Consider the following 12,488-nt stretch of genomic DNA (forward strand, 5'->3'; position numbering starts at 1 on the left):
ACTGGTTAGTCTTTGAAAGCACAGTTTCAGCTAAGTGTTTCTTTGACTCATTGATGTGGTATTTTTGAAATGGTAAGCTTGATAGTTTATTTTTATGATCAGATTAATTGTGTTTGATCATGAGGTGGTTAGCTAGTTAACTATTAGGAAAGGCTGAGAAATTATGTCAAAGGAAATTGGGCAGAATAAAATACTTTGAAGATGTGCATATAGACTTAAACTGCGAAATATCCCTTTTTATTTCTAATTTCTTATTCATGTGTTTCTAATTTATTATTCATGTGTTTAAGGATGTAGAAAATCTTGTTAAAGAGTCATCTTCTATTTGAGTGGGTTAAGAGTTGGCCTGTAATTCTGCAGTGGCTTTTAGAAATCATAGTAGCAATTTATTTACTTCTTATATGATATAACTTGAATTTTAAAAATAATTGTTATTTTTTTCAAAGCCATTAAAGTAGTATAGCCTTGGGAGAAACTTTAAAAAATGGAGTGATAAACGAAAAGTATTATAAGCAGAAAGTAATCCTACTCCTTAGGGATGAACAGCTTTCTTTTATATATGTATGCATATATTAAGTTTATATTTTGCCTGTATTATGCACATTTAAACATTTAATATAAATGAGATTATTCAATAATACCCTTATGTAACTTTATTTTTCACTTTACGATGTATTATAGACACCTTTCCATATCAATAAATAATGTATTATTCTTTTTGACATCATACTAGTGTTTAAATTACAGATGTAGTGGTGTATTTATCTGTCCCTTGTTAGATAGCATTTAGGTTTTTAAAAAAATCTATCTTTATCACTTTCTTTTGATTATTTCTACATGATATAATCTAAAATGTGAAATTTCTGGGTCATAGGGAAAGTACCTTTAAAATTTTGATGTAGCTTGCCAAATTACTCTCTACTCTGATTGAACTATTTCTTGTGTACCAAAGCTTGGTTCTTTGAGAACATCCTTGAGGACTCTCAACAAAGTGAAACTTTTGTCTGTATACTACAAAAAGCTATATCAGTGTCTAATAATAAAAAAATATACATTAGTACAAAATTATATGGGAGGTGCATGCTTTTGTATTGGTTATTAGTGCTGGTGGTAACATTTATCTACTTTTATTGATTCTTTATTCCTCTAGGGGCTGTTTGTTTTATGGCCCTCCTGGCACAGGTAAAACCTTGGTTGCCAGAGCGTTAGCTAATGAGTGCAGTCAAGGAGACAAAAAGGTGGCTTTTTTTATGCGAAAAGGAGCAGACTGTCTAAGTAAGTGGGTTGGCGAATCTGAGCGGCAACTTAGGCTTCTTTTTGATCAGGTAAGTGAAGTCAGGTAATATGAGAATATCTTCTTTAGAATACTTCACACGTTTGGTCTAGAAATACAAACTGTTCATGACGGGTCATATTTTCCAATCAATTCCAGTCAATTTCCAATGTTAAATTTAGGATCAGTAATATGAATTTGTATGCCTTAGAGGTACTTAATAGCAGTTTCACTAGTACTAATTTAAGATGATTCACAAAATATTTACTGAGGTGGCTACTAGGCATATAATACCATGTTAAGTGCTTTTGAGAACCCTGGATATAACATGTATATCACTAGATTATAATCTAACTGAGGAAGTAGAACAAGCATAAAAAGTTAAATATCTGTGCAAGAAATCTCAGCAAGCCGTATATTATTTATTTTCATGAGTTGTAAATATGGTACTGGAAGAACTCAGTATTAAGTGAATGCTTTTAAAAGGCAGAGTAAGGTAAGTGAATAATATCATGTAGGCTGTAACTTTAAAAATATCATTTCCTAATACTTATAAAAATTAGTCCTGTTATAAATTTACTTTTAATTGTTTGAGCTACTGAAGGAAGTCAGTCATACTTGGTAATGCAACTTATATTTTGTTATGTCTAAGGAAATTCACATGACATTTAAAAAAATGCTTTCAGCAAGCGTTTGTTGAAGACCCATTACTGAGTTGATGTGTATCAAAGTCCTTTGTAATTGGTAAAGCACTTCAAATATTATTTTTAGTTATATTAGTATTAAAAACTGCTGTGTTCTAGGTAATGGGGGCTCTAGAAAGAGGAATAAAGTAAAATTCTTAGCCTCAAGGTGCTCAATGTCTATTGGGAAGTCAAACATATGCAGTCTTCATGTTTCAAGAGAATTTAATAATAATTGGAAAATAATATAAAATAACATCGGTGGATTAGGGAAGAGTTAGCTTGGGAATGCTGGCAAATTGTCCATGACTTAATTTTAAATTTTTGACAGAGTTATTCCTTTTGCCACTTCCTACTGGGATAGGAATGTCTCTTGGTTTCATTCAAAACCATAGCATAAATCTGTTTTTTAAATCTATATTTACTTTATTTGTTTCATAGTTTTCTTTGTGGGTAAGAGTATTTGAAATGTTTGCTTTCTTTTTAAAAAAACTGCTCATAGTCATTTTTGTCTTTTTAAATGTAAAGAGTCTACATTCCTAAATTAAGTATATGATCTATTCACTAAATGAAATGAAGGAGGTACAGTCGGCCTTCCATATCTGCTGGTTCCACATCCACGGATTCAGGCAACAATTTCGTCTCCGGTTGGTTGAATCCACAAGTGTGGAATCCATGGGTATGTAGGGCTGACTGTGCTATGCTATTTTATATAGGGGACTTGAGCATCCTCGTATTTTGGTATCTGCGGGGAGTCGTGGAACCAGTCTCCCATGGATACTGAGGGATGACTGTACAATATATTGGCTAAGAGTTAGGCCTTTGGTGTCAGAAAAGTGTTAGTTTATATCTAGCTTTACTATTAAGTATGTAACTTTAAGTAAATGAAAGCATCTGATCCTTATTTGCCTCCTCTATAAAATGGGGGAAATAATACCTATCTAACTGGACTACTGTGAGTTTTCACCGAAAGGAAGTGTATACAGTTGACCCTTGAACAATACAGGGGTTAGGGGCACTAATCTCTGTGCATTTGAAAATCTGTGTATAACTTTTGACTCCCTGCAAACTTAACTACTAATAGCCTACTGTTGATAGGAAGCCTTACCAATAATATAAACAGCACGTATGTTTTGTATTATGTACTATATACTGTATTCTTACAATAAAGTAAGCTAGAGAGAAGAAAATGTTATTAAGAAAATCATAAAAGATTTACAGTACTGTACTATATTTATCACAACCAAAATTTTACGTTGCCTGAATACAAGATGAATTCTCTCTCTCAACCTACATCAATATTGTCTTATATGATACAAAACACTGTAGATGTTATACATATTTCTAACACTAGACATCAAGAATGAAAAGATAATATGAAAAAGAAATTCATATTTATTACAGGTATAATGATTCATGCATTGATAACAAAGAAGCAGCAGTATGATTGTTTCATGGTAGCCTAGCCTATACACTAGTGAATGAATTGTTATAGAATTTTTATGGCATACACAAATTACAGTCATATTCATAATACAGTAATGGAAATGTTATATTAGGAAAAAAACTCTTACCTGTGATGATTGGCTGATATGCAGCTTCTCCAATTACGAGAGAAGGGCATGCTGTATAGTAATATAGTTCTCTGAAAGCAAAGGTATAAAACTGTAAGAAAATGAACACATTATTAATTTTTTATTAAATATCACTCACCTTATACCTATGTAAGGATATGCTGGCCATTTCAGTACAAGTCTTGCACACGATAGTCTACGCAATGAATACTTTAAGTGGTAATTATGACAAAAATGTCTCATACAGTTCTTGCTGTACAGTTACTAGATTTTCACATGAAGACACTGGCACACATACATAATAGAAAGTTTATTAACTGTACAGAATGATGATTGTTTACTATTCATTAAATGGAAGTGGATTATCATAAAGGCCTTCATCTTTGTCACTTTCATGTTGAGCAGGCTGAGGCGGAGGAGGAAGAGGAGGGGTTGGACTTGCTGTCTCAGGGGTGGCAGAGGTGCAAGAGGTGGAGGAGATGCAAGGGGCGGCAGGAGAGACAGGCACACTTGGTGTAACTTTATGAAAATACATCATAATTTCTGCTTGACTTTTTTGCTTTTTCATTTCTCTAAAAATGTTTCTGTATGGTACCAATCCTTCTTCCACTGTTTGCTCTAGTCTCAGTGCCCATGTCATAGACGGGTCCATGTGGTAAAAGCAGTCAAAAGCAGTTTTGAGTAATTGGAACCTTTCTGCCAGATTGTCTAAGGTCAATTTGTTTTCTGGCACTGCTTCTTCTACATCTTCTTTCTCATTGCCTGGCACTAGTTCAGAAGCACTCATATCCATCTTCTGGATATTTCGTCTTCTGTGAGTGCCTCTGGTGTTATGTCTGTTAGCTCTTGAGTTTCTCCAAGATTCATATCTTGAGGCCCTTCATGCCCCACCTTTTTTTTGCCATATCTACAATCTCTTTTGTGATTTACTTAATTGGCTCTGTCATAAATCTTGTGAAGTCACCCGCAGTATCTGGACACAGTTTTCTCCAGCAGGAATTTATTGTTTTGGGCTTGGTGGCTTTCATGACTTTTTCTAACAATAATGGAGAGAAATGGTGTAACCCTTCCAGACATTCATGATGTTCTCTCTATTGGGGCTCTCTTCCATAGTGTTGACAATCCTTTCCATAGTGTCCTGTCTGTAATGAGGCTTAAAAGTCCTTATGAACCCCTGATCTAGAGGCTGAATTAGAGTTGTTATGTTTGGGGACAAGTAGACCACTTCGACATCTTTGGTATTGAACTCATCGAGTTCTGGGTGGCCAGGGGCATTGTCCAATATCAAAAGAACTTTAAAAGTGGGTCTCTTACTGGAAAGATGCTTCCTCACTTCAGGGATGAAGCATAGATGGAACCAATCCAGAAAAAGAGTTCTCATTGTCCAGGCTTGGTTGTACAACCAAAAGATTGGCAGCTGGTGTTTATCTTTTCCCTTCAAGACTCGGGGGTTAGCAGCTTTATAGATAAAGGCAGTCCTGATCGTAAACCCGACTGCATTTGCCCAAAACAGTAGAGTTAACTTATCCCTTCCAGCCTTAGATCCTGGTGCTCATTTCTCTTCTTTACGAATAAATGTGAATAGGGCACTATTGTCTGCATTAAAAACCTGTTCAGGCAGATAGAGATACCCTTTCTCATCAATGGTTTTCTTAATTGTGTCTGGAAACTTGTTTGCTGCCTCTTGGTCAGCAGACGGTGCTTCTGTTACCTTGACTTTTTTTTTTTTAATTTTTAAAAAAATGTTTATTTTTTTCAAAGAAAAATAGCAATAGCCAATTGGAAACCTACTTATTCTTCAACTCCAATTTTGTTTTCTTTAAATTTAGAAGTGACTTACTGATTTACTATTTTAAACAAACCCCAGCACTTCCCTGGTGGTCCAGTGGTAAAGAATCCGCCTTACAGTTCAGGGGACACGGGTTTGATCCCTGGTCAGGGAATTAAGATCCCACATGTCGTGGGCCACTAAACCCCTGCCAGAGCTCCTGTGCCTCAGCTAGAGAGCCTGCATGCCGCAAACTACAGAACCCATGCGCTCTGGAACCTGTGCGCCACAACTACAGAGCCCATGAGCCCTGGAGCCTATGCGCCACAGCTAGAGAGAGAAAAACCTGCATGCTGCAACTAGAGAGAAGTCCGTGCCCTGCAACGAAGAGCCCCCGTGCCGCAACAAAAGGTCCCTCATGCCTCAACGAAGATCCCGTGTGCCGCAACTAAGACCCAATGCAGCCAAAAATAAAATAAATAAATAATAAATAAATGTTTAAAAACAAACAAACCCTCCCTTTTCCCTGTAAATGTTTACCATCTACTTATGCTGAATCCTTCCAAGGAGATTGCTCCAGCGTATATCTCCAGGTCCTCGCTTTGCTCCTTTTACCAAAAAATGCAAAACACAGTTCCATCATGCATCTGAAGGGCTCCAATCGTCAAAAATAGGAAAAAAAAAAACCAACTTTGGAATAGCCAGTTAACTTGAATACAGAAAAATCCGCATGAATGCCTTTTGGTTGGGGCAGGAATTCACTCCTGTGTTCCTGGTAATATGATCCAGCTCCATAAATCCTTGTAATTCATCCTCCCTATCCTATGCACATACCTCTATCTAAAATTATTTGCTGGCATTAATTTCTACAGGTTTAGATTTTTCATCTTCCTTTTGCTTTAAGTTTTCATAGAATGACCTTGCTTTTTCTTGAGTTATATTAGAGTCTACAAGAATGCTTTTCTTATATCCTGCATCCACATAAAAGCTGCATTTTCAATATGAGATAAAAAGGTATTTTGCAAGAAGTTCAAGGTTTCACACCTGTTGGTGTAGCTGCAACAAGAGCTTCAGGGATTTCCTTTTCTTCTTCTTTTTGTTTAAATACCCCTTACGCTGGATTCATTTATCTTGAAATGGCCGCAACTGCAGCTGCAGACCTAAATCTACAGTACATATCAAGCAATTCAACTTTTTCTTGTAATGTCACGCCTTTTCTTTGCTTCTTGGGGGCACTTCCAGCATCAGTAGTGGCACTTTGTATAGGTCCCATGGTGTTATTTAAAGTTTACCATATTGCAGTAAACACAAAGAAAAATTTGCAACATCACTTTAAGTAAAGAGAGATCACTTTTTACTGTGATATGTAATTTACTGGAGAGAGGAACTGCTCACGAGGAGAAGATTAGCATCACACGGCATTTTAAGCGGATACTCGCAACACTTGAGTTCAGCGCAATAGCAACAGGAGGTGGCTATGAAATTATTACAGTAGTACAGTATGTACCACAGTTAATTTTATGCAGTTATGTTTTAATACTGCATCTTTGTTTACATTTCTCTCGACTGTAAATGGAGCAGGTACAGTGTTTATTCATGTAAGTTTTGATAAATTTTAACTTTTTATAATAGATTTGTGTATATTTTATGGTACTAAATGATAAAATAGACTAGTATCTACGTATATTTTATACACCCATGACATACTTTGTTCTTAATTTCTTCACTATTTCTAGGCTACCCAGTTCATCTGTGAGTTTTTTCAAATTGTCATAAATCTCCCCCAAAATATTTTCAATATATTTATTGAAAAAAATCCATGTATACAAAGGTCAACTGTAAAGTGCTTATCACAATAACTGGTGTTAAATACACTGTACTTCCTTTTTGCAATTGTGTGAGGCCATAGTTCTAAAAAAGAGCTGTGTTTCATATATGTAAAAGTAATGATTAAATATTTACTCTTCTTCTCTTATTACGTAATTCTAGCCTCATAAAGTTTTTTTTTCAAAAAAACCGAAGTTTTGTGGTTGAACTGTCTTTCATTTAAAGTTATTAGAGGGACTTCCCTGGTGGCACAGTGGCTAAGAATCCATCTGCCAATGCAGGGGACATGGGTTTGAGCCATGGTCCGGGAAGATCCCACATGCCGCGGAGCAACTGAGCCTATGCACCACACCTACTGAGCCTGTGCTCTAGAGCCCGTGAGCCACAACTACTGAGCCCATGTGCCACAACTGCTGAAGCCTGCTTGCCTAGAGCCCATGCTCTGTCCACAACAAAAGAAGCCACTGCAATGAGAAGCCCGTGCACCACAATGAAGAATAGCCCCTGCTCGCCGCAACTAGAGAAAGCCCGCGCGCAGCAACAAAGACCCAATGCAGCCAAAAATAAATAAATAAATTAATTAATTAAAAAAAAATAAAATTATTAGAGAACACTGGAAGTTTAATGAATATCGTTATCAGTAAGGGAGAAATGAAAAATTTGTATCCATTCTTTAATAAGCTGACCTTCCTGTGAACTAAGAATTTGCTTTAAGTAATTTTGAAATGAAAATAAACTATATTAATTTGAGTAAATTATATAACAGTTTTCATTTGTAATCTAATATTTATTTACCTTAAATCAAGTTCCTACATAGATCCGAGATTTAGTGAGAAAAATGACACTGTGAAAGTACCAGAAGAAAACTCAGGAGAATTTCGTTTCTAATCTCAGAGTAGGGAAAGTCTAACTATGGAAGAAAAGAATCCACTATATAAAATCTTTTTTTACATTCTGCGTGGCAACAGAATATGGGAAGCAAAACCAAAAGATGATACCCTTTGTAGAAAAATATTTTCATTTCCCTTCATAGAGAGAGTCTAATTTTTAAGTAAATACAGCTCCTAGAAATCAGTAAGCAGAAGACCAATGATCCAATAGAAAAATTGGCAAAGGATATGAACAGAACTTGTGTAGAAAAAGTAATATTAATGGCTCTTTTAAGACATGAAAAATGCTCATCTTCCTTGATAATAGAAATAAAAATTAGAATGAAAATGAGGTAACATCTTTTATCTTAAAAAGTTAGTCAAGAACAAGAAGTTTGATAATAAATTGTTGGTGAGCAGTCTTAAATATTTCTGGTGAGAAGGGTAAATTGATACATCAATGGAAGGTAATTTGCAAGTATCTAAATTAGGAATGACTCATGCCTTTTGAACCATTAGTTCCACTTTTATAATTTTTTATATTGATATGTTTATACTCATGTGAAATGTTAAATGTACACAGATATTTGTTCAAGCATTATTGATAATAGGAAAAGATTGAAAACAGCTTAAATGTCCATGAGTAGGGGACTCGTTTAATTACGGCACATCCATACAGTGGGGCATTTTGTAGCTGTTAAAAAAGGAGGCAGCAGATCTTTATGTACTTACATGTAAGCTAATTAAAATATATCAATAACATAAAATAGGCTGTGTTATACAATAAAAGCAATATGTATAGTGTGTTTAAATGTGTTTAAAAATTGTGTGTTCAAAAATACATGTTTGTGTTATATGTATAAATGACATGTATGGAAGAATAAACAAACTGAAAACAGTAGTTGTCTACTGGGTGGAGACCTTGTGGTTAGAGTCTGGGGTGATAAGGAGCTTTCCTTTTTCCTGTATAATCTTTCTTACCGGCTGCATGTTGTACCATTTCCTTATATTACTTATTAAGAAAATACAGTAATTAAATTAAAAATGAAAACTAATACAATAAATAATGTTTGTTTTCTTTTTATACTAGGCATATTTGATGAGACCTTCTATAATATTTTTTGACGAAATAGATGGATTAGCTCCAGTTCGCTCTAGCAGGCAAGATCAGATCCACAGGTAATTTTTCCTAATCTGATTATGTTGAATTCTTTTCATTTGTTGACATCGTATTTAGATTTAGCCCTTGGATAAGTGCTATGAGGCTTATAAGGTGTGACCTCTGTCCTTGGGGAAGACTTCTTTCATTAGCACAGGGGTCAGCAGACCACGACCCATGAGCCAAATCTTCTCCCTGTTTTTGTAAATGAAGTTTTATTGGAACACAGCCATATTCATTGCTTTTTGCATTATATATATCTCCTTTTGCACTACAAGAGCAGAGCTGAGCGAGGGGTTGTGAGAGAAAGATCATATGACTTGCAAAGCCTTAACACATTTGCTTTCTGACCCTTTACAGAAAAAGATGCCTAATCCTGATTTAGCATAATGTTTTTGAAATTTATCCATGTCACATACACTAATATTTTGTTCCTTTTAATTTCTGAGTAGTAGTCCTTGGGCAACATGTGTGTCTCTGTGTGTATGTGTATGTCTGTATGTGTACCACAATTTGTTTAATTCATCTGATAGAGATTTGGTTTGCTTCTATTTTTGGCTGTTATGATAATGCTGCTGTGAACATTTGCATACACATTTTCATGGGACCATATGTTTTCATTTCTGTTGGGTAAATAGCTTAGAGGGAAATGGCTGAATTCTATGGTAAATGTTTGTTTAAATTGATACTACTTTCCAGAGTGGTTTACCATTTTATGTTTTTAACTGTAATGTATGAGGATTTGGGTTGCTTCTCATTCTTGCCAGCATTTCATATTTTTACTCTAACTGTTGCTATTCTAATGGGTGTGTAGTAGTGGATTAATTTTCATTTTTCTGATGACTAATAATATTGAGCATCTTTGCACGCACATATTGCTCATTTACGTATTTTCTTTTGTGAAATGTCTGTTATAATATTTTACCCTTTAAAAAAAAGAGAAATCATATTGAATGTCTCATTGTAGTGTAAGATTTTTTTTATGTGCTCTTAAAACAAGCCCTTTGTCAGATCTATGTTTTGAAAAGTTTTCTACTAGTCTGGCTTGCCTTTTTCTTAAATATGACTTTTTGAAAATCAAAAGGTTTTAGTCTTGATGAAGCCCATTATGTAAATTTTTTTGGTATATATTTTTGTGTCTTGAGAATAATTGCCTAAACCAATTTGTCAACAATTCTATATTTTCTTCTAAAATATTAGTAGTTTTAGCCCTTAAATTTTGGTCAATGATTCGTTTTAAAGTTAACATTCATGTCAGTATAAGGTAAGGGTTTGAGTTAATTTTTTTTTTTTTAATATTTATTTATTTATTTATGGTTGTGTTGGGTCTTCGTTTCTGTGCGAGGGCTTTCTCCAGTTGCGGCAAGCGGGGGCCACTCTTCATCGCGGTGCGCGGGCCTCTCACTATCGCGGCTTCTCCTGTTGCGGAGTACAGGCTCCAGACGCGCAGGCTCAGTAATTGTGGCTCACGGGCCTAGTCGCTCCGCGGCATGTGGGATCTTCCCAGACCAGGGCTCGAACCCGTGTCCCCTGCATTGGCAGGCAGATTCTCAACCACTGCGCCACCAGGAAAGCCCCTGAGTTAATTTTTATAGGTAGTGCAAGGTATGGACTGAAGTTTACTTTTTCCATATTTTTTTTCCAGTTGTTCCAGGACCGTTTATTGAAAAGGTTACCTTGTCTCCATTGAATTACTTGGCATCTTTGTCAGAAATTGACCATCAAGTTGTCTATTCCTAGACTTGTTAGTTGGTTCCATTGATCTTTAGGTTTATCCTTGTATCACTGACTTGATTACTTGGTAGATTTCTATTGAGTTTTATTAGTATAAGCCCCCAACCTTGTTCTTTGTAACTTTTTTTTCAGTGAGTCATCAGAATTTATTTATGTGTTCATTAAATTTCAGGTATAATTGTAAGCAATTGTTAGCAAGCAGATAAAAAATAAACTTGCTATGTTGGTTTTACAAATATTTTCTCATTATTAAGTTAAATCACCTCATAAGTTGAACATTTTAAAAAATAAGCAAAGTAAGACAATATGGAAAATTAAGTAAAATTAGCACACAGAAATAATCACTCTTAACATTGTGTTACATTACTCTTTAATCAAAATTAGATCAAACTGTGAATTCTGCTTTGTAACATACTGTATTTGTAATAATTATTGTAAACAATTGTCATGTTATTAAGCATTAATCTACAATAAATTGATTGACTATATTCTATGCCATTTTATGGAAGAATAAACCTTTAAATAATATTCTAATGTTAGATATGTAGATTGTTTCTATTTTTCAGTCTTTAGGCTTTGCTGCAATGAATAGCCTTATGTCTACATCCCTGCTCGTATTCATGATTTTTTTTTGTTTTTTTTCTGACAAATTTTTAAAATAATTTTTATATTTTTTATTGAAGTATAGTTAATTTACAATGTTGTTTTAGTTTCTGGTATATAGCAAAGTGATTCAGTTATACATATATATATTCTTTTTCATATTCTTTTCCATTATAGTTTATTATAAGATATTGACTCTAGTTCCCTGTGCTATGCAGTAGGACCTTGTTGTTTATCTATTTTATATATAGTAGTTTGTATCTGCTAATCCCAAACTCCTTTTTTTTTTAACATCTTTATTGGAGTATAATTGCTTTACAATGTTGTTGGTTCCGTTGATCTTTAGGTTTATCATTATATCATTGACTTAATTACTTGAGAGATTTATAGAGTCTTATTAGTATAAGTCCCCAACCTTGTTCTTTGTAATTTAAAAAAAAAATCTTTTTTAAAGGGCAGTTTTAGGTTTACGGCACATAATTGAGAGGAAGGTACAGAGATTATTCCATTTACTCTGTGCCCGCACTGATGCACAGCCTCCCTCATTATCAACATCTTTCATCAGAGAGGGTACATTTGTTACAACTGAGGAACCTACATTGACACATCATAATCACACAAAGTCTGTAGTCACTCTGGGTGTTTTGCATTTTATGAGTTTGGACAAATGTATAATAACGTGCATATGTCATTATAGTATCATACAGAGTATTTTCATTGTCCTAAAAATCCTCTGTGCTCTACCAACTCATCCCTCCTTTCCCTCCCCACCCCACCCCCTCAGTCCCTGGCACTAATGATTTTTTTTTACTATCTACCCTTGCCCTTTCCATAATGCTATGTAGTTGTAATCACCCAGCATGTAATCTTTCAGGTTAGCTTCTTTCATTTAGCAATATGCATTATGACTTTTCTTAGCTTTTTGTTTGTTTGTTTGTTTTTTGTTTGCTTTAGGTTTAGTTTTCTCTTTTTCTAGATTATTCAGATGGAATTTTAGA

General features: G+C 34.7%; 1 protein-coding gene across 2 annotated transcripts in view; it reads left to right on the plus strand.

Moving 5' to 3' along the window:
- The window catches only part of ATAD2B (ATPase family AAA domain containing 2B), a 156,266-nt gene that overhangs the window by 50,735 nt on the left and 93,043 nt on the right, over window positions 1-12,488 (plus strand). For both annotated transcript variants that reach the window (XM_036872889.1, XM_036872891.1), the window contains exons 12-13: window positions 1,151-1,325; window positions 9,085-9,173. In XM_036872889.1, coding sequence (XP_036728784.1) covers window positions 1,151-1,325; window positions 9,085-9,173 — 264 coding nt within the window. The remainder of the gene's footprint in view (window positions 1-1,150; window positions 1,326-9,084; window positions 9,174-12,488) is intronic.

Source organism: Balaenoptera musculus, chromosome 13 (assembly GCF_009873245.2).
Source record: "Balaenoptera musculus isolate JJ_BM4_2016_0621 chromosome 13, mBalMus1.pri.v3, whole genome shotgun sequence".
Lineage (NCBI taxonomy): Eukaryota > Metazoa > Chordata > Mammalia > Artiodactyla > Balaenopteridae > Balaenoptera > Balaenoptera musculus.